Genomic DNA, 26883 nt, shown 5'->3' on the forward strand with positions numbered 1-26883 from the left:
CTGAGAGCCGGAGAGGAGGAGGAGGAGGAGGAGGACGAGGGTCAGGAGAGCAGGTACGGGCTCTTTCCTGCCGTCCTAGCTCGGCTGCGTTGTTGTTGTTTTCTTCTGGCTTGAAGTCACGGTTCTGTGAGAGGACATCTGGGTGTTGCGGTTTAATGCGCAGTTGGTAAAGGCTTCACGCGGGGTCTGTAGTGCTCCTGTGTGCCAGTGCACAGGTTGGAGCGCTCAAGTTCTCTCTAGGTAAAGTTCTCTTCGGGTAGCGCTTTCAAGCACAGCGGTGCCTGACAGCAGTTCTGTTTGGCTTTACGTTCTGTCAGTGTAGTGTTTGTCAGAGAAAAATGTGTTTGCTTCTAAAATCATGTTTTTTTCAGTGTAGGAGTCCGTTCCTGTATGAGACTGAAAAGCAGTTTATGCAGTTGTACTGCGATGTCTGTGAAACATGATTGCAGTGTCCTGAGAGAACTTGATAATGATTCTTTCTCTCTTGCCCTCAAAAAACAGGGATGTTGTGGAAACACAGGAGCATTATAAAAGCAGGTGGAGGTCCATCTGGATCATGTATCTTACTATGTTTCTCAGTAGTGTAGGTGAGTAAACGTGGAAGAATTTTGTTGTTTGTTTAATTAATATGGTCTGATTTGAAAATTATAGGGTTGTCTGGTTTTCAACTAGCTCCTTTAATGCTACTGTTCTTTATACTCATAAAAATGTGTATGTTGTGATTTATTTTTTTAAAGAGAAGATAATTTTAGTAAATCAAACAAAGTTACGTTTGATAAAATAAGTAATACTGTGTTTTGAGAATGAATGACGTTACCTAACTCTGTTTTATTGGCTTTGTAATCGTTGGGGGTAGAAAGTAGTGGCAGAGTAAGGTTATGACTCAGAACCAACAAAAAAAAGGTCATGCTTTATCACCCAAAGAAAAACTTCTAGGGAATTAAAATAGAAGTAATGCTTAGCTCTGAAGTGCTAAGATCTCTGTGGGAATGCATGTTATCTATTTCAAAATACATGTCAGGATGTGTTTTCGCTTAAGGAATTTTGTACTTCCACTGCAGAGCAAATTACTGTTTTAGTCCTAAATAGCTGCCCCTTGAAGTAAGAGTTCTGTTGATTTTTGCCTTCTAGTGATTTTATGTGCACCTAGAAATGATCATATGAATCATAGGATATTTCAGTGATTTTTTGTTGTTGTTGTTTCATTTTATGTATTAAAAATTATTTAGTACAATTATATTTGTGTGTGAAGAAATTCTTTTTACTCTGGGGACCTTGTAGTCTTTCAATTGGGAGGAAAAATTCTTTGCAGTTTGCTTGGTGCATCAGTATTCCTTTCATAAGAGTTTTTTGTTTAGCATGTATGCATCTATACAATGTCCTATTAAAAAATAGTGGCTCCTATCAGGAAGAATGATTACTCTTCACGCGAGCACATAATATGTATTTTTTTGAGGTGGCAGACTCATACATTGTCTATCATATACCTAGTAGCAGAAGAATGTGTCTGTAGTAGCTGCTTCAGTAAATGGTATTACTCATACACATGGCAAACAAAGTAACTTTGATTATGTTTTTACTGTATTGCAGGTTTCTCAATTGTAATTATGTCTGTGTGGCCGTATCTACAAAAGGTTTGTAAATGTTACCATTTTTTTAATTAATTAGAAGACAAAACTCTTGCTCAGAAATTATGTGGTATAAAACTTGGTATTTTATTGAGGAACAGGTATAATATGGGGAACTATGTGGTTATACTGAGACTTTTATTTTGCCGTCTGCTAAGACAGCTTTTACTGTTGTATAAAATCTGTCAGTTAGTTACTGAATTCATAAAAGTACAACATAACTCAGAAACGTTTGGTATTCCAATATTATTTCACTGTTCATTGATCAATAATCAATAAAATCAAAAATCAATAAAATCTCTGTGCATGCATGTGTAGTGTGAAAACACAATGCATAAGGCTTGTTTGCCTTTTGAAAAAAAGGAAGCTGAAGCTAGAAGTTTCTCTGTACGTGCTGGATTGTTGTACGCAGGCCTTCTTGATAGTCGTAAATAGGGAACCTGGCTAGTGGTTTTATTAAAATGTGTACCTGGGTAGTGGTTTTATTTTTTCTTTGTTGCTTTCTTGTCAGAAGTGACATAAAAAAAATCCCTAAAACTGTATTTTAATCTATCCTAGGATTTTACTGCCGAAATTGTACAGTTCGTAGACAATTAGCCAGGGTCTGTTGCCCCAGACAAAATACTACATGAAAGCTTCTGAGACCCAGAAGAACATATTTACATAGTGCTGCACAATGCCACAAAGATATGCTAACTTGTTCAGCTTATGTTTGACACTGCCATATACTCTCAGAAATACAGTGCAGAGTCTTAGGTATTTCAGGCACTGATTCTAAATTGGTTTTGCTGATACTATAAAAATCTGTAATATTTTACCCATACAGTTGCTTCATTTGTTTTTGCAGATTGATCCAACAGCAGATGGAAGTTTCTTGGGATGGATTATAGCTTCGTACAGCATTGGCCAAATGATTGCCTCTCCCCTGTTCGGCGTATGGTCCAATTACAGGCCAAGGAGAGAACCTCTTGTTGTTTCAACGGCAATTTCAGTAGCTGCTAATTGTCTTTATGCCTATGTCCATGTACCTCCTTCACACAACAAATACTATATGCTGACTGCACGTGCTCTTGTGGGTTTTGGAGCAGGTAACCACGGCAGAATTGACGTTTCCGAAAATTACTAAGTTTTGCATCTCATATAAGATAGTTAACATGGTGTTTTTGTACCTCATTTATCATTATGTGAATAAGCAAAGGAAAGAGTTTGTCAATACTAGTTTATTATAAAGCTGTGTAATTTTTCAGTGTATATGAATATGGGAGGGAGTGCTGGGTTTTATTTTCTTGCAAAATAAGAAAAAATAAATGTAACTGTAGAATTTAACAATATAACTTAGTATTTACAGGAACACTTTTGTTTTTTCTTTTTAAGGAAATGTGGCTGTAGTTCGGTCATATATTGCGGGTGCTACTTCCCTTACAGAAAGAACAAGTGCCATGGCCAATACCAGTGCCTGCCAAGCAATAGGCTTCATATTAGGACCAGGTAGAGCATTTCTTACTACTTCACCTCTCTAAAGTGGGCTTTCCTCTAATATTCTTTAAAATTGGGCATCAGAAGTAGGAATTCTCAGTGACCATATGTTAAATGGTCCCTGTAGCTTGCCACTGCAGGAGCAATACTCTTGTTCCAGAACCAACGCTTTCCATTTGGAAGGAAGAATAAAAAAATGTAAACCAACTGTCTGCGCATGGTCAAGAAAATCAATTGTACACTCAGAATTGAATTTCAGTTCTTTATGGGTCATGTTATTACGTGTACAGTATATTTATATGTAACCAAGAAGTATTTTGGTTAGTTGAGATCCCACTGGCATCTGAGAGTTTATTTAGAACAGATTTCTCAAGATATCAGAAGGTAGGTAAAATACTTCAGTTGTCAATTAGAACTTTGATTATCTAGTCTTACATGTTTTTTCTGTGTTGTATTTTCTTAGTGATTCTCACGATTTTCTTAATATGTCTGTTCTTAAGTTTTTCAGACATGTTTTACACTTATTGGAGAAGAAGGAGTAACATGGAAATTAATTGATCTTCAGCTGAACATGTATACAGCACCAGTTTTATTTGGAGCTCTTTTAGGAATTATTAATATTATTCTCATCTTTGCCGTGTTCAGGTAATCAAGATAGAAATAGAGCAATTCTACCTTGATTTAAGTGTTGGCAGGTAATGAATATTGCATTGCTTAGAAGGAGTACTAAGCCTGAAATCTGGAGTGCTAAAACTATAAATCTTTATTTCTTATCACTTCAGAGTTTTTGCCTTCTGTAATACAGATCTTTCTCATTATGTTGGTAAGTGAATCATAGTGAAGCTATGGCTAGAGTATAAACTAATGGAAAAGAAAGCTATTAGATTATTAACCTTGATTTTTGTATTTTTAGTGATGATAGTTTCTGCACGTTTTTTCTTTAAAGAGAACTAAGGTTAGGTTGCTTACAGGGTTCTCACTGTCATTGTCTTCCTTTTAGAAATCTTGAGGGAATTTTTGTGCTTTGCTCCACTGGTGGCAGGGAGGGGATGGGACAGAGGCACAGAGATACGTAGTATTCTCCCAACGTAGTATTTCCTTTTTTAAAGATGGTGGTGGTCACATCAGCCAAATGTAGACTACACAGGTGATACTTAAAGATGCTGGGAATAATTAGAATATAAAATTATGCCATTTAGAAGTATACTTAGTAATAGAGCAAATAAATATGTGTATTAATGATAACAGTTGTAAATTTCTAGAGAGCATCGAGTGGATGACATGGGACGGCAATGCAGTAGTATCAATTTTGAAGGAGAAGGTATCTATGTTTTATTTCAAGCTTACCAAATGACACTTTCTAAATACTTTCTTAAAGCTAAGTATCAGTGCTAACTTAAAGGTTGAACCAAATGATCATAGAGGACTTTTCCAACCTAAATAATTCTATGATTTTATTTATGAAAATGCTACACCCAGGTTAGAGGAACAAAGCCTCCATTGTCATGTGGGTATTTACACTGGTGTGTACTTTTGACCTAGCAAGAAGAATTGCAAGTGGTTTGGTTTCTGTTGTAAAGATCTTGAGAACAGGTTGCTTATTTTACCACTACTAAGGACTTGTCAGTCCTAATATTACAGTGGACCAGCAGACGGTATAACCAATTCGGAAATAATTTTCTCTCATAGTCAGAAAAATGGGAGTTTCAACAATTCCAATTTGGATTTGAAAAACATTGTCAAAACACATCTGCCTAACTGCCCACCAAACTGCATGTTAAATACTTAATAGAGTAAGGAAGTGATTAATGTCTGTAATAGGTGATAGTGTAAAAAAAGATTAGTTTACAAAGTTATTTTTTTGTTTTGTTGCAGAAAGTGGTGTTCCGGATCAGGATGCAGAAGGAAATGTTGACCATATTGCTGTGGTAGCAATGAATTTTCTTTTCTTTGTCATCTTGTTTGTGTTTGCTGTCTTTGAAACGTAAGTTTGTCTATTTTTGCTTAAAATACTTTGACATATAATGTGATTGGACAGTGTGTTCATGTAAAGGCTCTTCTGTTAAACTCATTTACTTCATTATACTCTTCATAAATAGAAGTGTTTATAAGTCCAAAACCATAAGCAATTAAATTGCTGTATACTGAAACACCGTAATGAGTTAAAGCACAGTAATAACCAAAAATACGTGGCACAGTGTGGTATGTGGAACGTTAATGTAAAAGCTTTTGAATGGACACAAACGCACATCCTCAACTTCTTAACTGTTAAAAACCAGTTGCCTAACTTGGACTACCTAATACCTTCAGAGAAAATTGTGTCTTCATCTGAATACTTGGTTCTATACTTCCTATTTTAAGGTTGTGTAGTTTCTTAGTATGATTCTCATATGCTCCAAAAGCTCCAGCAAAGCTCTTATGTCAATGATAATTAAAACAATTGTTTTGATACAGTTAATGCATTTATGTTCTTAAATATGCTATTTTACATAACTTTTATGTATAGAGGTGAGTTATTAACTCATTTTCTTTAAGAAAATAAGTGAGGAAAAAACCTTAGACCAAAGAATACTTAATTTTTGGAATTTATTAAATACTTAGAGGATATGGGATTTATTTTACAAATTTTTGAGTTCTAACTAACATTTATTTTAACAGTACATCTGTCTTAATTGCTTTAATTTTTTAGAAAATTGAGTTCCTAGTGACTGATAGGTTAATATAAATATACATTATTTTTACATTCACAGGGCCCAATTTTTTCTCCCTGTCTTTCTGTCAAAGCGTAACTCTTGCTTTGCTTCAATTCCATCATCATTTTGTGAACTATCTGGAATATATTAATGATGCTTCAGAATATGGCTGTTGTAATGCAGTTCTGAATCTGGTCTAGTGGATTTATTTTTAATAAATGATGTATGACAATATTTTTTTTTACTTTAATTTTGTCGATTTAGCATAGCTACTCCACTGACGATGGATATGTATTCCTGGACAAGGGAAAAAGCTGTTTTTTATAATGGAATAATCCTTAGTGTGATTGGCGTTGAATCAGTTACTGTTTTCATGGTGGTTAAAATGCTATCTAAAAGGTAAGCTTTTGGAGTTTATTGAAATTTTGGTACTTATATTAGCTAAGTCTGAAAAGTTTCCTAGCAAGTCCAAATCTGCATTACCTAAATCTCTTACTTGTTAACAAATTTGGGTATACTATGACAGTGAAGTATCCTGATTTTGACAGAGGCATGATGCTGTTGTTACATTTTGTTCTGGTAACATGAGTCCCTTCCTTCTCTGTGTCTCATTCTGGGGTCACAAGAAAAACTTTTGTTTGGTGTCACTGTGATTTTGCTGTCCTTGTTGCAGGTATTTTGGTTAGGCATCTTTTCAATAAACTAATGGGCTGTGTCATTAACACCTCTACAAATTATACTTTTACTAAATGATATACGTATTGGATTTTTTTTTTTTTTTTGATAGGACTGGTGAGCGTGCCATACTCCATGCAGGCTTACTGATCGTCTTAATTGGATTCTTTATCTTACTGCCTTGGGGGAAAAAACTACCAAATATCCAATGGCAAGGTAAAATTCAAGCTGTGCTAGGCTAGTCATAATGCTTTATTGAACGCTTTTAATTTTATTGTTTTCTTAGTGGCACGTATTACTTCTTTTTACAGAAATAAAGAACAGTTCTATTCCTCGAACAGTTTCCAGTGAAATGGTGATACCTTTCTGGAGTTTGCAAGCAATGCAGCTTCCATCCAACCACTCAGAGCCTGTAGGCTGCCCTGTCACACAGTCCTGGTGCCTGAATACTCCCATGATCTACCTGGCCCAGTATATCAGCTCTGACATACTAATAGGATTGGGCTATCCAGTTTGTAATGTCATGTCCTACACTTTATACTCAAAACTTCTAGGCCCAAAACCTCAGGTAAGCATGATGCCTAAACAGTTTTTGTTTGTTTCAGAAAGACAAGTGATTGACAAACACGTTTCTAGGATAATTGGTGGGAGTAATGTTTGTTTAGGGTGATTGGTGGGAATTCTTGGCTAGTCAAATTCCTGTGTAACATAAACTTTTGCTCTTTTAAAGGGTGTCTACATGGGATGGTTAACTGCCTCTGGAAGTGGAGCACGCATACTTGGACCTGTTTTTGTGAGCCAAATATACACTCACCTGGGGCCACGTTGGGCATTTAGCTTAATCTGTGGAGTAGTCATAATTTCTCTCTTAGTCTTGGAGATAGTATACAAGAGGCTTATTGCCTTTTCTGTTAGGTATGGAAGGATGCAAGAAGAGAATTGTTAAATAAATAAGGAACGACGGAGTAAAACCAACCCAGAAATTATAGCTTATTACTAGTTTTTAATGAGGAGTGCCTAACCACTGACCTTGTTGGCTGTGAGATAAGAACCTGTACTTACACAGTGACAGAGCACGTAGTTTGGCCATATCCTAATCCATGGTTATACTCGCTGCAACAGAGCTTTTGTATTCTGCTTTTCCAGCAGCAGAGGAAGGATATGAAGAAGTTGAACCAGTACAATGGCACGTTTGAAGTGTTTACATGCACCTGTGTACTGAGTGCAGCTGTGAAGGTGACAGGTTAAGTGCATCCTTTTCAGAAAGAAGTGAAACATTGTCTTGATTCTGTGAATCAGGATTAATAATTCATTTGTAACTACACGATGAGTAGAGCAGCATGCACTTTTTATGGAGACATCACTACGTAAGTGAACCTTCTGATGCTTTATTTACTAGCATGAAAGCACTGGTTCATACAAAATGTCTTTCTTTGGAACCTTGTATCAGTGTGAGGATTTCAAGTGAAGTGTGATAGAACTATAGAGGAAGGTAGGTGCCTACTTCATAGAAGTAGTTTATGTGGGATTTGGGTACTTCAGTTGGTTAAGAGTAATTGAAAATCACAGCCTCCATAACTGTTACTTGAATTACAGTAAATTGTGCAATTTTTTCCTACTGTCTACTGTTTTGTTAAATGCCTTTTTATAGCAAGAAGGCTAATGTGCACAAAGTAAATTATGCACAGCTTTTCTTAACCGTACTATAAAAGGAAATACTAAGCATGGTAGTTTATGCTTCTGTTGTCATCTGAGAACAGTGCATTCATTTCCTATATGAGCAACCACTGCTCATGCTAATTAAGTAAAAAGGAGGAAGCTAATGTCTCCTTGCATGTTAACTACTAGCTATAGAGTTTTCCTGATAATATTGTGTAAGAAATAATTTACATTTGGATCATTCAATATTTTTATTTTAAAAAATTCTTCATAATGTTGCCTAACTCTATCTGTATGAGCTGATCTGTTTCAATACTACTGGAAGATCTAAAAACCTCCAGTAACAATAAAAGCTGCTATTTAACATATCTAGTATTTGATGCTTATTGAATTAAATGTAATTTATTATTCCTATGTAACCAACTGTTAAAACACTAAGACTACTGAATTAAAAGATTATTTTTTCAGTACTGACTGAAGGCAAGTTGTTTTTTTTTCCCCCCTACTTTATTGCTCTACAATTCCAGGCTGGTAGAAGACTTTGGTTCTTTAACTCTCTTTCAAGAAAGTGAGCATTTTTTAATAATCTAGTTCATAACAAATAGTACCACAACCACTGTATTATAGTGGTGGAAACAAGCTCTAAGAGGAAGCACTTACAGCAAGCAGAAATTACTGTGGACATGTGAAACCAAAGTCTAGCAGGAGTTTTCAAAAGAGCTAGCATGGATTAGCATTTCATGTTCTCCAACTCCATTTGTACTAATGGTTAAGGCATAATAAATGTTTTATAAAGGGTTAATGATAAAACTGGACTTGGTGAATACTTGTGGAACGTAGTATCTCTAAACAGTGGTATATTCATACAGTGCTCAACCAAGAAAGCAAGGACACGATTGTGTTTTCCCCAGTCTGTTGTTTAATTTGGTGTATGGCTGTTATAAATTATCAGCCTCAAAGTCTTACAAAAGATTTGTATTGTTAAGAGGGCCTGAGGGGTTTTGATATCTGGTTAACACTAATCTAACTGCATGTAACAGTCACACTTCACAAAGTAGCTGATCCCTTTCTTAACCCTTTGTGTCACCTCACATTCTAGTATTGATGACTTAATCAACTTAGTTGGCACATGAAAACTATATATTATGCCTAGACTGCAGATAATTGATATTACAAGTTGTTAATATGCAGTGCCAGTCCCTATCTCATCAAGAATAACTTGGTACTTAAAGTCAAGGGTTTTACACTTAAAATATTTAATATGTAATCTGAAAAGGATGTGTTTACATGCATGTGTACACATGTTTATCAAACACTTCTAAGAGTTAAACTCTCACCATACTGTCATTCTACAAAAGTATGTTGATACAAGCAGAAATGTCAGCACAGGTGAAGTTAAATACTTTCAGTTTCTCTTAATGCTCCTCAGTTTGTTATATATCTCTAATAGCATGGTCCTTAATGCATAAGGTAAAAGTATCTGAAGTTAAAATTCCTATAAAGTAACAAATTGAGTGGTAACTACAGCATGTGCAATTTGCTTTCCTATCAACATATTTCAGTGATCTCTACTGCAGAGGTAAAACATTAAATCACTGTGCAAATTTTTAAAAGTTCTACCTGTTAGAAGATACTTTGTGCAACAGTTTTATACTTTCTTGCCCCAAGCTTCACACATCCCTAAAATCCCAACCGATGATGCTCTTAAATTATTACATCAGTTTCTGGTAGAGTTGAACTTACTACTTACAGGAAAAGGCTCTCAGTGACACTGAATACCAAACAAATAGATCTAGACAATTACCACTGCATTTATTTTTTTTTTTTTTGGTATAAAATGCTTGTGCAGGGAAATTAAAAGCTGCTGCTACAAAAATAAAAATGGAGTTATAAAACATGTACATATTTACATATATTACTTGTAAGACATAAAAATACAAGTTATTTACAAATACAAACACTTCAACAGCACAGATGCATTTTCCTTAATCTTTAGCATTTGAGTAAGCAGTGGGGAAAGAAAAAATACAATAGATTCAGATTATTTCCAAGATGTTGAGGTCATTTAGAACTGAGTTGAGAACTCAAGGTCTTGCTTGAGCAAATTTATCCATCATTTTGCGGAAAAATACTTTGTAAGATACTTTACAAGCAATTTGCTACATAAACACAGCAACCCTTCCTTTCCTATTTTTTAACCAATTTTTGGAAGAGTTTCTGGATAAGCTGAATAAAATCAGTCACTTTAATATCAGTGAGTGATTTTATTAAGCTTTGTGCCCCAACATGTGCTTTGCTTTTATCAGTGAGGACCACCTGGATTGGTAAACATCACAAGAATAGAAGACAGACAGTGCAGCTTCTCTTTGATGTATTCTGGCAACTTATCGTTTTCTCCATACCTACAAAGGTAAATAAGAATACAAAGTTTAGATGCTTGCAATAAATTATTTTACTTAAGGACAGTATAAGTATTTAAAAACTTTATAAATTATTTTAAAGTTATTATTTATAGGTATGTTAAACATGGAAAACAGTTGTTTGATCATATATTTATTAAAACAATTTGGGAAATGTGCATTCTTACTTTTAATAATAATTTAAAAAGAACAGCAACTATGAAGTTTACCTTAGGTTAAAGAGTCTTAAACTGACAGCAGACTGAGTTATTTTTATGGCAGTAACAAGACTCACCTAGTTGTTTGGCCATCCGGAGACGTGTAAGTGATAGAAGAAACACCTGCTTGGGCTACCAGTTGGGATCCATCATTAAACTGAACCCATACTGCTCCACTGGTCAGCTAACGAGACAAGTTGCAGTGTCATTTGTGGACATGATTGCACACCTAGAATTATCCTATTAAAGCTGAAACTTGTTCCGAGTTGAAGTCACTTCGGTATCTAGGCCACTCTTTCAGTGATTATATGTATACTACTTCTTAGTAAATAGTAGTCTTACAGTTTCAAGAACCAGCATTCCTCAAGTTTCAGATGTTCAGATCTAATGTCCTTTTCATTGAGTTAAAGAATTATCTTTAATTAACCACTCAGAGAATTACTGAACATAAAACAGAAGGACCATTTTGTTCGAGTTCACACTTATATACATTTTAAAGTTTAAATATAAATTAAACTGTTCCTTTGTTAGGATAGCATGATTTCTGTATCTGGATTGCAGAGAACATTTTTTAAATCTAAATCTGGTACCACTGAAAAGGAGAGAGGAAACAGTTGTGTATCAGAAAACAGCTTTTCCTGCTGCATTGGCAGATTCAGTCACCTTGCACAGGACCCATACATTTCCATTAAAAACCACTTCACCATAGCACCTTTACTGCTACGTACTGAACAGCTAAAATTGTAACAGATTCATTTTTTTTCTTGAGGGAAATTAACATGACAGAAGGCACTCAAATAGGCAGTAGTCATCATAGGAAATTTATGACACATAAAACAGAAGTACTGAACTATTACTTGGGTTTCTTATACTTAAGTAGTTCACCATAGCATTTACCTAACATACTTATTTGGAATTTTGGTATTCATTCCTTACCTGCGAAGCCCAACCAACATTTTTCACAAAGACAGATTTTAAAAGTTGGGCTGAATTTGGGCTGCATTCTGTCTGATGAATGGAAGAGCACGTAGCTTCAGCAGCATTAGTCATGAATGTGGACTTTTCATATGACACCACCTAAAACCCAGAAACACACGGTATTAGCAGCCTTAGTATTAAAGCCAACAGATAATGTACTAACTATAGTGGTTAATTGTTATCTTTTTTTCCTTAATCTTTTCCTATACACAGAAAGATTTAGTCTATAAGCTTCATTTAACACCATTATATTGTAAAAAGCCTGCAGGATTTCATGACTTCCTCCATACTGTATTACAACAGTTTTTCCACTGATTCCCTGTATTCACAGAGGAAAGGCTTTCCCTAAGCAGACTTCCTATTTAAAAATCTATTTTTCTGTGTTTGATTAGCAGAAAACCCTATGCAGTTTCAGCATTCAATTTTCCTGAAGATAAGTTAGAAATCTGGTGAAGCTTAATATTAACTCAGCATAAAAATCAATACTAGTGCTGAAGCCTGAAGGAATTTTTGTTACTAGCTTCATTTCAGCCAAGTGAAAACTGGCAGATTCTGTATAAAGCATGTGCACTAAACAATCAAAGAACAGGGGTGCACATCAATTCAAGGAAGCGAAGCTCATACAAACTCAGTGTGCTAAGACTAATAGAATTCATTCAGCTAGGAATGCTTTATTGGGACTGTGATGCAGCAATTGAAGCTTGGCAGGTCTTCCAAACAAATTGATCAAACTGCACAAAAAGCCTTATTGGCTATATGTATATTCATATGTTTACATTTGGCCTTTTTTAAATTAACACTTGATTTCAGATCAATAGCCTCAAGTGCTCATATCTTTTGTGACTACCATTTGATATACAGACCTGAGGACACAGAGCCCTCCAAATTCAAGACAGTTCTGCGTAACACAAGTACGCAATTGTCAAGCTATGTTCCCAGGAGACGGTGTTGACAAAGTTTTGGAGGACATGGACTTTTCAGATGATCTTAATTCCAGATATCTCAGGTTAGTTAAAGTCAAAACAAACATTTCTAGCCAGCATGCTCAAACAGTTAATAAAGGCATACATCTATACAAATATAATTATATGAAAATAAAATAGCAATGTTTCATTTCCTGCTGGACAGCAGTCTCCATTTGTTCTTGTATACTTACAGGAGTACAGTTTGGAGTCTGAACTGGAGTAGAACTGGCAGCTATATTCCTATCCAGTGCCATAACTTCTTTTGAACAGTTTGCATTGTCCAACAATGAAGGCACTAGAGCCTTTGGCGATTCAGTATTGCCAGGTTTTCTGGAAAAACAATGAAACAAATGTGAAGAGGTCTTACCAAAAGGGTCTAAAGTAACAAGTGAGGAGACCTTGCTTTGTACAGTCTGTGGTTAACTGAATGAAAAGCACTTGAGAACACTAGTCATCTGCAGACTTGTTTTTACACATGGTATTTGTTAGCCTGGTTTAGTCTAAACCCACAAGTATATTTTATCTTAGTATCAAAAGAAGGGTATGCAGGTCCAAAACAGTATTTTTTATACATGCTATGAAGTTGATGATTATCTTGCTAACGACTACGAGCCTCTGCTAAACAACCCTGGCTTCTGCTAACATTAGCCGCAACAGGCTGCTTAGGAGGAATATGCAAGTGTGTAAATATGTACTAGCAAAAACACTACCTTCCAACAATTATTGGAAAAAACGGAACGCTTTCACTCCTTTTTTCTTCTTCCAAAATAGCAGATTCCAGTGCAAGGCATATACGATGTCCCTGGAATTAGAAAGAGCTTGTTAAAGTTTTTAACTGAGAAGGGTTTGACTGCCTACACATAGAAATACTTTTTCCAATGGTACTGAATATTGGTAATAGCTGTATTGTATGTACCATGAACGCAAAGGCAACTAGAAAAAAAAAGCTATATTACTGTTACCCCCAGTAGCTTCAGCATATCTGGGCTTACTTGTAATAACCACAGCTCCTCCTCTTTTAGCAGGAATAGACAGGGGAACAACAGACTCCTGAATTCCATTCCAGCAAACAGAACAAAAGAAAGGCAGAATTGGAAATTTTTACCATTTCCCAAGTTCAAGACTCTTGTGACTGCTAACTGGGTGACATGAAACATGAGAAGGCATAGCAAGTAGACGAGTTAAGCACCTGGCAGTTGTCACCTCTTTAAAAAAAAAAAAAAATCACTTAAAACAGCTTTGCCCTGTTTAAACCTTCTACTAAGCAGGCAAACCTGCTTTACACTCTAGTAAAGAATTTCCTATAACAGCCTTTGAGGCAGTGTTGGTGTTACCACTACACTGATATTTGCTCTTTCATAAAAAGAAACAGCCTAAAACACACCACTACCAAAAGCGCTTCAACCATTCTTCTTATCACCATAATGGAAAAACATGAAAAGCAACATTTGAGGCAGATTTCTGAAAGAACGAATCTTCAGAAGGTTGCTTAGCATTTGAAAGGGCTATATAAAACCATTTACCTCATTTGCATGATCCATATATACTTGTATTTCCTTCTTCAAACCTGTTTCACTTTCTCCTTTCAAAGTGAAGGATTTCCCTGATTTTTCAATCACACGAGTTATACCAGCTGTCTTGTGTATCTTTGCTCCTGTAAAAAGGATTTTCTAGTCTGATTTGTATAAAATGCTAGTATCTATGAAATAGAAATCCCCACCGTTACATTGTACTCTACTAAAATGTGACTCACTGACAGAAGAATTACTACAACAATAGAACTGCTCCTGGTTAAGCTCTGTGCATCTAGCAGAAACAAATGCCACTTAAATTGGGACTGTGATGTTAGTGGAACATTTTCTTTCACCAAATATCACTACTTATGTAGGTTGAATGATGCATTCACTACCTATTAACAAATGCCTTTTTAAGCGTTAATCTGAGACAAAATTGCCATCTCTAATAGCACTGCCAAGAATCAGTTCAATATGATCTATTAGTATTTAATATGGTTTTAAAGATACACATTCTTTCAAGAGCGTTCTACACAATCACAGAACTGTTACTGAATTGTTCTTAAAATCATAAATTCTGTGCATATGTCTACTTATGAGGCAAATCAAACTATTTCACAGTGGTCTATAGTGAGAAAACAATAGTCAGTGCTGTCTGGATTAACAAGGGAGAGAAAGTTGGAGAAGACAGTCGCTTTCTCAAGTTAACAATGGAACGCTTGATGTATGGACACACCTTTCATTAAGTAGGTTAACTATCAAAAGTAGATCCAAAGAAATGAAACAAATTCATGAAAGGTAACAAGGTGTAGGTTAGCAATACTTCTGTCATGTACTCCCTTTGAAAGGAAGATAGGCAGAAAGAAACTAATGAATAAATTCATCTGTGAGTGCTAGAATGGGGCAAAGTGCTAAGTGGTAAAGTCTTGTTTCTAGTATTTTCTTCAACCTGAAGCTTTGTTTGGCAATGTTTTTAGTACAGCTTTAATAACATAACCACTTGCAAAAGTGAATACATACCATCATAAAAACAAACTTCAACATCTGCAGTGGGTGAATTTTCCATTAACATGCACTTGGCATATCTTGTGTAGAAGGTAACTTTGGGGGTTTTTGTTCTTACTAACTGCACAAACTTGGCTGCATACTGGTATTTTTTCCAGTACTTTTCTAAAAAAAATATTTTAAAACATTTATCAGTCAGATTAAACACTGTATATCAGCTTGAAAACAATTTAAAAATACGTATTTTACAGATGAAGGCTATAAATAACATTTAAATAATTCACAGAAATATGCTTAAAGAAACTGAATTCAATTTCCACTATTTTTTTTTTTTTTTTTTTTAAGAAAAGTTTACATCTTCAGTAGCTGTATCTTCTATTACCATAGTTCATAATCTCAACAACATAGAGGAAAGCACTGCATGCATCATTTACAAAGATAACATGGTCCAGCTGGTTTCCTGACTTCAAAACTTGTCTTTGACCTCCATAAAACTTTTCATAAAACTTGTCTTTGACCTCCAGTTAGTAGAGCAGTCTGCTCATCTTTCAAGAATTTGTAGTTAGCTTGTTTGTTCTTCTTTTCTCTAGATTAAACACTGTCAATGCTTTCAAATATGTATTTTCCCCTTCTCACCCCATGCAATAAGTACTACGAAATGCAAATTGAAGTTGCTTTTTAAAATTTGATTAAAACAGCTTCCAATGTGAATGACCAGAATATGAAAGCGTCCATTTAAACTACACTTTAAAGAAGGCAAGTGACTCCTTATAATTTCAATATAAAATGACTTAAAACCTGTGACTTCAGTCTCATCAAGTTTCAGAAGTTTGCGGAAAGTATTCATTTAAACTGTAGTTTTCAGCTTATTCTGAAAAGCGTTTTATCCTCCTGATTATTTGAGTAGCAGGTAAAAGCTAGTAAGTCTCAAAACAAGATCCACTTAAGCATCAGATTACTTGTAATAGTTTTAAAATAAATGTCACATTACCTGGCAAGTTGTCAAAATTATACATACAGATGTCTTCAGGAAGAGCAGGAGGTCTGTCATCAAGAAGGAAGCCTCTTCCTTCATTTGGATGATAAACTGCAATCTACAAAAAGGGAAAAATTGTGTTTACATTTGCAACTCATATGGAAATACGTCAGTTTAATTACCATAATAACACCATGAACTGTTCTATTCCACTAAGTGATTATTTAACAGCTGCAGTTCTCAGCAATACTCCACTGTTCTCTAAGTCAAGTCCAATCTTGCTGGGAAATAATTGCTTGCTACCTACATCTGTATGGCTGTACCACAGCAAGGGTAGGGGTGCAGGGGAGGAGGCTATTTGCAATTCTAAACAAATAATTTGTAACAGTAAATCATAGCAAATAATTGCTAAAATGAAAGTTAATAAAGATTTAAATAACAGAAAACTGAAAGAAATTAATATTACAATAAAGAATCCGAGAAGTCTCACCACATTTCCATCACAAGATATTCTGAGAACTTCTTTCACAAATTCTTGTGAATGGTGTTCTTTTAGAAACTCCATACACACTTCCCCAGTATCTAGAATGCTCACCTAAAATAAATTAAGAAATACAAGTTAGACCAAAAAGCCTTACTCTCTGGCAATCTAAGCTAACATTTTTTCTACAAGTGGTTTATGAACACAGCTTTCTAAAAATATAAGGACTAGAATATTTCTAGAATATAGTGCAAACTGATAAGTACCTCTTACAATAACTTTTACTGCTAGGGCTATTAGAACTGTGCTTCTTCATGACTCAAGGTTATAAACCTGGTCAGCAAGGGTGTGGCTTGTTAGCTGACAAATCAAACTAACACCAGTTGGTCCTATTATGTTCTTTAGAAAAAGAAATGGAGAAGGGAGAACAGGTGAGCAGGACTGTAAAAAACTGAACAAAAAGCAGAAGGAACCAGAAACAGACCAACTAGAAAAATCACGTGAGCCGTAAGGATTAACAGAATTTCTTTTGCTTTCTTCTTCACCCACAAGTTAGGGATGAAACAGCACTATAGAAAAACATCCAAGTATTGGAGAGCAAAACTATTTTAATTTCTAATCCAGTTATCTACCCGGTTCTTAAAAAATGTTCAGTGTATCAGACATAGTTAAAATCTTAATATTTAAAGTCTAAATTTGTATCTTATACAGATAAGCAGTGCAGATGTTTAGAACTATAGGAAGTATATATGCACTTAATATTTCTTATGTCTACCTATAGTTTCTTTGCTTGTAAGCTAGAAGCAATGCGACATCAACATTTGCAACAAGTAGCCACCAGGTTGCAGTATTCCATATCCAGAAGAACTAGCATCTTATTGATATAATTTTGAATTTAATCACTAGTAATATAGATTCATATAATCTTAAGTAATTACAGATCTTTAGAAGAACAAATGCTTCTGGTTTTCTAACTGATTTTTAAAGAGATTCACACTATTTAAAAATTAAATCCTTTTAGTTCTAAGAACTGACACGTACCACTGCATTTTTTGTTTTTTGCCTGATCGGTTTTAGCCTGTGAGCGTTGAGAGGCAATACTATACTTCGCAGTGTAGGCTTCTGATATGCTGGTGGTTCCTTGCCCCATGCTTGGTTTTGTTCTGTAGTTGACCAAACGCCACACGAAGATGACTGAACTTTCTCAGACTGGCAGAGAACTTCAGAGATGTATTTCTTTGGGTTTCTCTGGTTTAAAGAATGTGGTGGGATGTCAAGGGATGCATCATGATTCCTGATATCTTTCAAGGTGTTCCATGCATTTCTTGATGCATCTTGCTGCACATCCACATGATACTGGAAACCTCCATGTGCATTACTGCTGCCAGTTAGGTCTGCAGATGGTCTCAGCTGACCTGAAAGCATTGTAAGAAGTACATTGGAAATTTGAAGAGCCTTACTAAGGAGGAAAAAGTCACTTTTTAAAAAAAGATTTTAAAAGTAACATGTTAGAAGGCTTATTTAAGCAGAGAATGATTTCTGTAATCAGTCCAAATTGTTAGGCTATGACTTACATGTAGGTACCAATCAATATCAGCCCTTATAAAATTGCAGTGTTTATTTTTAAACTGTTACTATATCTCAGTTATGACAGCCTTTGGTCTTAACATGCACCAAATCACCTCACAAAAGCATCGCTAAACAAAACACTAATTCAAATATATACTTCCCCAATAACTGATCTGTTGAAAGCCAGTTTCATTGCCATTCAGATAATCACCAAGTTTCACTGAGGTTTCAGCTTAGCTAACCAGAGTGTTTTAACATCAACCAGGTTTCATTGCTCCAAATGTTAACTTCCCACTCCAAAACCTGTGTTTTATCCCCAGTCACTTGTTTAAAAAAAAAAAAAAAACAAAAAAAAACAACTATTTTTATATTTAAACTTCTTATAACCACTTCTCTAGTTTTGATATTTAAGCCCTTGGACAAGGGCCCAAATATCAAAAGGGGCCTCACCCAAACAAGTAATGCACTCCTCCTGTCATGTTGCAGAACAGCTGAGGAGGGACCAAAAATTAAGTAGGATTACTCCATCATGACCATGTGTCATGATTCCAATTCCCTATACAGACAAAGGAAAGGAGTCCAGTAATATCAGAACAAAAGAGAACAGAATGGATTTATGATTGCTCTATGATTGAATTACATTACTAAAAAATGTTGTAATATGATGCGTAACGAAGAACACCTCCTTCCCTTCTGTGTCTTTTGTCCTTTCCTCCACCCCTCCTTCTGCAGCCTAATTATCCTTCTCTCATTCACTGAGGTCACATTTTCTCTGAAGGCATATTTGCACAACTGAATTAACAGAGTTTGAGTCACCTGCCAATCTTCTGTCGCATATATATAAGTGATTCAGGTCAAAACTGAATAATTTGGGCAGGTTCTAAAATTGCATTTCCCTCTTTGTGGCCTTATTTACTTTTTGCTGAAATACTGAAAAAAAAAGATGACCTTATTTTAGGAAGCTAAGCATTCAAATACAACATAGAATTTCTTCACTGTTCTGAAGGCAGTTATATGTAGCTCATTGTACCAACTCAACAGCTTGGGGAGAACTAACTACAAAGCCTCCTGAATTTCCTACCTCAGGAAATTAAAATATTACAGCTTAGTCCAAAAGAGAAAACAAAATATTATCAATGGCATGGCTCTTGCTTTAGAGTGATTTCACAGATGAGTGATGCTGGAAATCATTTTGCCTCTTTCAATAGCTCTGTCAATTTTTGGCAGTGACAAGTCAGTTTAGGGTCTCCCATGCTTTTCCTTCACAAAGGAAGTCTTGTGTCTGCAGTGGCTTCTGTTAAAATCCAACCACTGATATTTAGGATGCCAGCATTTTACTCCAATATCACAGTTACTTGGCCAATTGCTTCTATCATGAGTTTAATGAAACTAAATTTGGAAAAACAACAGAAACAGTTACAGGACACAACTACAACTGGAGTGCAAAAATACACAATCGCTTAGTAACGCACCGTTTGTTTGCATGCTTCCAAGCCACTGCTGCATTGTTTCAGCCTGGGACTTCTGCTCTAACAAACCAAGGTGGGGCTTCATTGGGCACAGATAATCTGAGCTGCAAAATAAAAGTTACGCATGTAATCAAAATTACATCAAAGACACTTGCACAACAAAAGTTATGATGTTGCAGCTGCAGAAACCACAACCTTTAAAATGTTTAATTCAGGCAGCATTTTGCAGCTGCAGACAGCATAGAACTTGCTTCTCCTTTCACAGGGAACATTCATAAAAACCCATTTCCAAGTGTAATAGAAAGTTTGTACTAATTTTTAGTATGAATCAAGTCTGAAACACTTTACAAAAAGAAAAACAAATGAGACCACACACAAAGTTGCCACTTCTTCACATTGAGGGGAAAGCAGGAACTAGGATATGCAATAGTTCTTACATTAAACACAGGGAAATGTTCATCATTCTGCTAGCGGGAAAACATTATCATAACAGAGGATTTTAGTTGCACAGCAGTGCACAGGAAGCAAAGCTCAGGCCTCCAACACGCACAAACATCCTAGCATCCCTTGCAGATTTTACACCTGGGCTAGTTTGCATGAGCTAGGAAAGCCTGTCAGATATGAAGAAAGAAGTCAGGATTTTCATCCAGAACTTCTAAGGACATAACTACGTTTCAAGTAACTTTGAAGGTGTTTTTTGTTTGTTTTTACCCCAAGTGCAGAAAGCATTGCTCATTTTATAACCTTTAACTTGTACTTAAAACTTTTTTTTTTATCTTGTCTAGGTATAAGGCATAGTAACTGAAAAACCCCAGAGCAGCAAGTATATGCATTAGCAGTCATACTCTGAATGACTTCTACTCTAATCTGTATTTCTAAAACGAGCAATTAGAAAGGGTGCCCTACCACAATTGCTGTGGGGAATGAAGTGTTCACCTTGCTGCACATGGGAATAAGTAAATAATAGAGTATTACCAGGATAAATGAAAGCTACAATCCAGCTGGTAGGCATGTAGCATCTATGAACTTTAAGATGGACTAGTGGGAAGGTGAACCTCTACATTAGCAACAGCATCAATTATCACCCTCTTTATATTTGTATTCAAGCTATAAGCAGAGACACTTTTGGCATTTACTGCAGTCTAGTACCTGGGGAAAAAAAAACATTCACTTTACACAGGACAGCTCTACATTTCATCTTAATAAAAAATGATTCTTACTGTGGTTGATCTTTCACAGGTGGAGACATTTGCCCTTCAAAAGGACCAGAACTACCAGAAGTCTTTTCTTTAAATATTCCTCCCACATCAGTATAGCTGCTTGAAGGTGAAAAGCATTCTGTGTTTTCCCTTGTTCCTGCTCTAGGCTTGGAAAGCAGTTCCATTGAGTGACATCTCTCAACAATATTTGATATTCCTTGAGTCTGGCTATGGGATGCACCAGACCTATCTGAAGAGTGGGCTCTTCGGAGGTAGCGCGAATGTGGTCTCTCTTCAGAAGGTTGCATGGTTCTTCCCCTGCCAGTTACGCCAATTTCTTTTCCCTGAATTCCCCACTGATGAAAAGAACCGCTTCCATCTACAGATGAAATGTTACTGGAATTCTTGTTTTTGGGAAAAAAAGTAATTTTATTTGGCAGCGGCTGCCCCACTAACAGCTTCTTCTTTTCCTTCAAGCAACCACTGGTACTGATGCTGGAAGAGCCCGTAAAGGTTGTAGAGATGGTAGCGTTTCCGCTGTCCATGGAATCTTCTGAAGTTCCTGAATCTTTGCTCCGCGTAGACCTGCACCTGGACATAAAAGGGTGATCCAACACAGAGGAAAGACTCAAACGATCTGCTGGATTTTTGCGAAGTAATTTGTGTATGAGGTCTTGCGCCTCTCTTGATAAAAAGGCTGGCATTTCATAATCTGCTAACACTACTTTATTCAGTGTGTTCTTGACCGTGTCCGTGTCAAAAGGTGGCTTTCCAATAAGAAGAGTGTAAAACATGCAGCCCAAAGACCATACATCAGATTCAAGTCCATGCGGACTCCTTGTGGCTATCTCTGGAGCAATGTAGTTAGGAGTTCCACACATGGTATAATGCTTTTCGTGAGGCATTTTCAGCTGAGTTGCTAGTCCAAAATCAGCAATCTTGACGTTCATATTATTGGTGAGTAAGAGATTAGAAAGGGTGAGGTCCCGATGCAGTATTCCATGAGAATGAAGATACAGCATACCCGTGATAATTTGATGCAAGAAGTGGCGGGCTGTCAAGAATACAAGAAAACACACATGCTTCAGTAGTATAATTGAAATCAAAGTCTTGAAAATAACCTTTTCAAGTCTGCTATTGGTCTTGCCTTTTTTTTTTTTTTTTTTTTTTTTTAAAGTGAGGATGTTATAAGGGTTGTAAGCATCACACTAATGAGATTGGAACAACTTTCTGCTCTTTTGCTTGGAGCAATTCAGTATGACTATGTTCTAGGACAGTCCATAAAAGGATGTTCTGTAATGCATTAATCCATGTGATGCTTTGATAACAGAAACATGTAAGATGTAAGGAAGGACTGGAAATATTTTCATTTCGCCTAAGCTTCTTAAAATTAGGTTTCTGAGAAGCTAAAAATTCAAGTTGCACTCCCACTTGCAGAAACAAATACAAGAAATCAAGCATCATTACTACATGCAGATAAAATACTGCACACAACTTGGATGGTTTATTCCCAAACCTTCAAGGCTACCAATATTTCAGTTTCTCAGTCTTCTATGTTCATGATGTTGGGATAATCTTTCTGCTCTATTACATTAGAAATAAAACCTCACCCAGGCTGAAACAGCATCATTTATAATGATGTTGCAATTACAGTAATTGTAAGAATCATACTTTCTAGAGCAAAGAATTTACAATCCTTCCTCTTAGCAGGGGGCAGACACTGCAGGACAACAAACATTACTAGAAAGCTCTTCTCAAACGAAGAGGCTTCTTTAAACCTGAGCCAGTGGTTTTCAGCTTTCAGACCTGTGTTACCATCAGATGAACTATTTTTGCTGGAGTGGACTTGAATTCAACAGATGCCTCTGTAACAGCACCTCTTTAGTCCTGTCCTGTGATCTAGGAATTTCACAGAATAAGATTACTTGTTTCCTTGTTTCTCCATCAGTTTCTAAACTGGAAGAACCAGACAAAAAGATCAGCATGGTAATTCTGGGAACTGGCATAGGTATTAACCACTGAACCCAGATCAGATGAGGACAGAACAATAAGTCTGTCTGCACCCTAAAACACTGCACATAGCACCATGCTTCCATGTCCCTTAAGTTTTGGAACTGCACTGTCCCACTTAGCCTTTCAGTGATCCATGTCCTAATGGAAATCTTCTCACTGACAGCTATAAGAAAATAGAACACGAGTAAGCTCATAAATGCAATTCTTTTTTTTTTTTTTTCAGGACAGGACTCTGAGACACTACTCAGAAGAATAATAAAGCCAATTTAAAGTTTTTAAATTACACTGACAGTGAGCTCTCAGTGTAAGATATGATTTTTTATTTTAGTTCACTGACTTCCATAAGAAACAGATAAAAACAGCAGGATTTCTCCTCAGCTGCAGTCCTTCAAGAATTCTATAATTGTCAAACTGGATACTTGCTTCTCATACAGGACTTCTTGTTAACTCAGCCTTCAAACAACTTTTAAACAATTAACTGCATTTTCTTCGTTTACACACGTCTTGAAACAAATGTTTCCAACAATAATGTGTAAGATGAACTGGAATCTGGAAGGCTTTCCAACTGGTGACATGAGGCAGTAATACTGAGGTGAAGAGGCACAATGCAAAGCAAACATAGCTGTTTACATGCAGTTGCCTGTTTTCCTTTACTGAATTTCCCAGTTTTAAACTCTATTTCAAAGTAATTTGGTGTATGAAGTACTACCTTTTGGTAGATATTGATGGCTTTTTTTTTTTTTTTTAAAGACAAAAACAGGTAGTACAAGCTAGCGTAAAATGGCATAAACCAAACAAAAGCGTACAGACATTCGAGTGAATATGCGTATAGTCCTAATTCATCCCTGGATTACTTTTCATAAAATTTCAAGCTATGCTGATTGTTTCATAAAGATGGCAATTGTAAATATTCTTTCAGTACAATTAAATTTATTGAATAAGCCAACGTGACGTATAAAGAAAAAAAATCTCACCTTCTTCTTCTGAAAAGGGTTTCTTTCTGTTCTTTATGTATCTGCTCATTTCACCATTGTGACACATCTCAAGTATCAAGTACACATAGTTGCTATCTTCAAAATAGTTATAAAGCTAGAAAAGAAAATGAAAATATTAAAATACATTTTGTAGACTACACAGCAAGTCACATATACCATTATTGCTACAAAAAACATGATTCTTACCTCGAGTATAGATGGATGCTTTAGCTGACAATGTATTTTCACCTCATTTTGAACCCTCTGTACCATTCCAACTTTGTGCATGGCTTTTTTATCTATCTGGAAGTAGAACACAATGCTTTTCAAGTACTGCAAGACTGACCACACAAATCAGTTTTAGGTGAACTTGAAATTCTAAATATTCAATGCATAACACATTTGCCTGAAAATGCTGAAATACAAGCAAGGTTTCACATAGTATTGCCTACTAGGTGCTTTTCATGAGCAGGTGCCTTAGAGAAACTGGAACATACGAGTGTCCAGAAGTAGACAAGTGTGAATATTTTAAATACTAAAACTAATAGCAAAGCTTTCTGAAATAGTTATGCAGAGAAATCTATTGCGTATTTTGCCAGGCAGATAAGCTAAGTATAGTTTATATTAAAAAGGTGGCCAAATAGAAGCATTATAAACTGTAATTAGATGTAGCAAAACACCTGTGAAACATGAGTTTCTTTCATAACAGTTTGTGCTGGCAGTCAGGGAAATTTTTCAAGACTCTTACAAGTTAAAGGGCTGCAGGCTCTTACGTGTGTCCAGGACCTCTCCAGCCAGATGAAATCTAAATTAAGGTTTTGTGGCTGTAGGTTTCAGTATAAGAATTACAGGGCTGAATGTCCAGCCAGAAGTGAGTCTTTCAGCTCAAGCTCTTTTAATAGGAATGTATTAACTATCAATAGAGTCTTTCTGCTGGTGCTGTCTCTTCCAGGAGGAAACTCTCCTCTAACCGTCAGTTACCTAGAAACGAGTGACCAGGCACAAATGCCCAACGCCGTAACAGAGCCTGCTGCAGCCTGCCCTCGAGAACTCTGAGCGGGTTGAGATCCCCGTGCCGGCTGCCTTACCATTTTGATAGCCACTTCCAGGCCCGTTTTCAGGGACACCGCTCTGTAGACCCCGGCGAACGAGCCCTTTCCCAGGAGGTTCCCCACCTTGAAGTCCTGCAAGGCAAGCGGCACGGCACGGCACGGCTGTCACTCCCCCCCCGCTCCCCTTCACACCCCTCTCCCACCCCGCAGCCCCCCGGGGCAGCCCCCCGGCCCCGCTGCCCCCGCCCTGCCGCGGCGCTACCTGGAGGGCGCCCCCGGCCCCGCTCGGCACCATCCTGCCCGCGGGGCGGCCGCCTCCCGCCGCCCCTCCCGCCGCCCGCCCCCGGCTCCCGCTGCTATGGCAGCGCCACGCAGCGCCTCACACGCACCCCCCACCCCCCCCCGCGGCTACCCCGGGGCCCCGTTTGGCCACCGCCGCCCCTCGCAGCCGGGGCTCGCCCCCAGCAAATGGCGGCCGCCCACCTCGATGCTCTCGCCGATGCAGGTCGCCATGGCGCCGTCCGGCCGCTCTCTCGCCGCCCGGCTGCCGCTAGGAGCTGTCCCCGGGGCGCCGGCCGCGGCTCCCCATCGCCCTCACGCCGCCCGCCGCCGCCCGCCTCGGCCCAGCCCCGCTGCCTCGCGGGCCCGGCGGCCGCTCCCCCCCCCCGCCGCCTCCATTTTGAAAAATCGCGCCCCGGCCCTCCCGCCCCGCCCCGCCCCGCCCGGCGCCGTGACGTCACGCGGGCCGCCAGCAGCGCCGCGGCTCAGGGGGGAGCGGAGCCGCGCATGCGCGGAGGCTCGCGCAGCCTGCGGCGGCCGTTAGGCGGCGATGGGCGCGCGCGTGCGCGCTGTGGGGGCGGCCGTTGGAGTTACCTCAGGAGCGCCCTGAGGGAGCGGGCGGGGAGGCGCTGCCTGAGCGGCTTTGAGCGGCCCTGCGGGGAGCCCTCGGCTCCTGCTCGCCCCTCACACCGAGCTGCCCTGCTCGTTTTTTTTTGTTTGTTTTGTTTTTTTGTTTTGTTTTTTTTGCAGAGCCACCGAATATCCTGAGTTGGAAGGGACCCACAAGGATCAGAGTCCAACTCCTGGCTCCACACAGGACCGCCCTAAAATCGGCCCCCATGGCTGAGAGCGGTGTCCTAGCGCTGCTCCAACGCCATCAGTTGGAGCAGCCTGGGCAGCCTGTCCCCGTGCTCGAAATAGCTGGAAAACCTCGGGCCGCTGAGGTTCTGCAGGCTGCCAGGCGTGCCGGTAGCACTGCAGGCAGCGAGCTGTCGGAGCGCATGCTGAGCAGTTAAAAGGTCTGCGCTGAGTTTTGTTTTGTGTTTGTAAAACCCCATGTATGATCCCCCGATCTAGGGGCTGTAGTGCCAAAATAACCTACTGGGATGGTGGCATAGCTTCGACATAAACACACTGTAAGATGGTAACTAGTTTGTAACCAAGGCAGCATGCAGCACTGAGCTGACAGTGGTGATTCCCTCTGACTAAAATCTGCCCCTTGGGTGGTTTCTATCCTGCATCATATAGAATATAGACATTATTGAAAGCAAACTTAAATATGGACATTAATAAAGGCAAAGAGGAGGTACTTTTATATTGAAACACCACTGTCCATCAGCAGGTTGTATTTCTCTTATAGAATGTGTATATGGCATTTTGACCTGCGTATACGAAGGCTTACAATATAGATTGGCCTTTCTCAACAGAGACAGCAGTTTCTGACTGATGGGAAGCGTGCACATACTTTGAAAGATAGTAAAAGTAGATCAGAACAGGAGGGGGAGCTGTCAACGCACCAGGCAGAGAAGAAGGGACTGCACAGAAGTAAACTTCCCAGCGAGGGAGAGGAGGGCTTCTTGCTTTGCTCTTAGCAGGAGTCAATGAAAAGTGCTTTTCTCACGGTCTGGGAGTGGAAGTAGGGTGCTTGGATGCGCAATCAT

The 26883-nt window shown here is 37.9% G+C and overlaps 2 protein-coding genes across 2 annotated transcripts; one reads left to right on the forward strand and one right to left on the reverse strand.

Moving 5' to 3' along the window:
• The first annotated feature begins 4 nt into the window (after positions 1-4).
• On the forward strand, positions 5-8601 carry MFSD8 (major facilitator superfamily domain containing 8). Its single transcript, XM_032187441.1, has 12 exons — positions 5-53; positions 502-587; positions 1591-1634; positions 2476-2716; positions 3003-3116; positions 3605-3749; positions 4367-4425; positions 4980-5088; positions 6062-6196; positions 6585-6688; positions 6784-7040; positions 7203-8601. Exons 2-12 carry the CDS (start codon positions 557-559, stop codon positions 7416-7418), a joined length of 1455 nt encoding a protein of 484 aa, XP_032043332.1. The 5' UTR covers positions 5-53; positions 502-556; the 3' UTR covers positions 7419-8601.
• Positions 8602-10097: 1496 nt separating this feature from the next.
• On the reverse strand, positions 10098-25458 carry PLK4 (polo like kinase 4). The gene is made up of 16 exons (XM_032187545.1): positions 25427-25458; positions 24980-25075; positions 24099-24194; positions 23892-24006; positions 20926-21958; positions 19709-19809; positions 17709-18082; positions 16677-16781; positions 16202-16304; positions 15226-15375; positions 14215-14345; positions 13402-13493; positions 12883-13021; positions 11685-11825; positions 10826-10932; positions 10098-10533 (listed from the first exon to the last, which is right to left on the reverse strand). Exons 1-16 carry the CDS (start codon positions 25454-25456, stop codon positions 10434-10436), a joined length of 2913 nt encoding a protein of 970 aa, XP_032043436.1. The 5' UTR covers positions 25457-25458; the 3' UTR covers positions 10098-10433.
• Between the last annotated feature and the right edge of the window lie 1425 nt (positions 25459-26883).

Source organism: Aythya fuligula, chromosome 4, assembly GCF_009819795.1.
Source record: "Aythya fuligula isolate bAytFul2 chromosome 4, bAytFul2.pri, whole genome shotgun sequence".
Taxonomy (NCBI): Eukaryota; Metazoa; Chordata; class Aves; order Anseriformes; family Anatidae; genus Aythya; species Aythya fuligula.

Bases quoted from the DNA above. Each gene is read 5' to 3' on its own strand.
- PLK4 (XM_032187545.1), bottom strand. From the start codon at position 25,456: ATGGCGACCTGCATCGGCGAGAGCATCGAG. The intron at 21,959-23,891 runs GTGAGATTTTTT...TATTCTTGACAG, and splicing joins ACCCTTTTCAGAAGAAGAAG to CCCGCCACTTCTTGCATCAA. The intron at 19,810-20,925 runs GTAAGAATCATT...TTTATTTTGCAG, and splicing joins CCTGTGAAAGATCAACCACA to CTCAGATTATCTGTGCCCAA.
- MFSD8 (XM_032187441.1), top strand. From the start codon at position 557: ATGTATCTTACTATGTTTCTCAGTAGTGTAG. The intron at 1,635-2,475 runs GTTTGTAAATGT...TTGTTTTTGCAG, and splicing joins TGTGGCCGTATCTACAAAAG to ATTGATCCAACAGCAGATGG. The intron at 6,197-6,584 runs GTAAGCTTTTGG...TTTTTTTGATAG, and splicing joins GTTAAAATGCTATCTAAAAG to GACTGGTGAGCGTGCCATAC.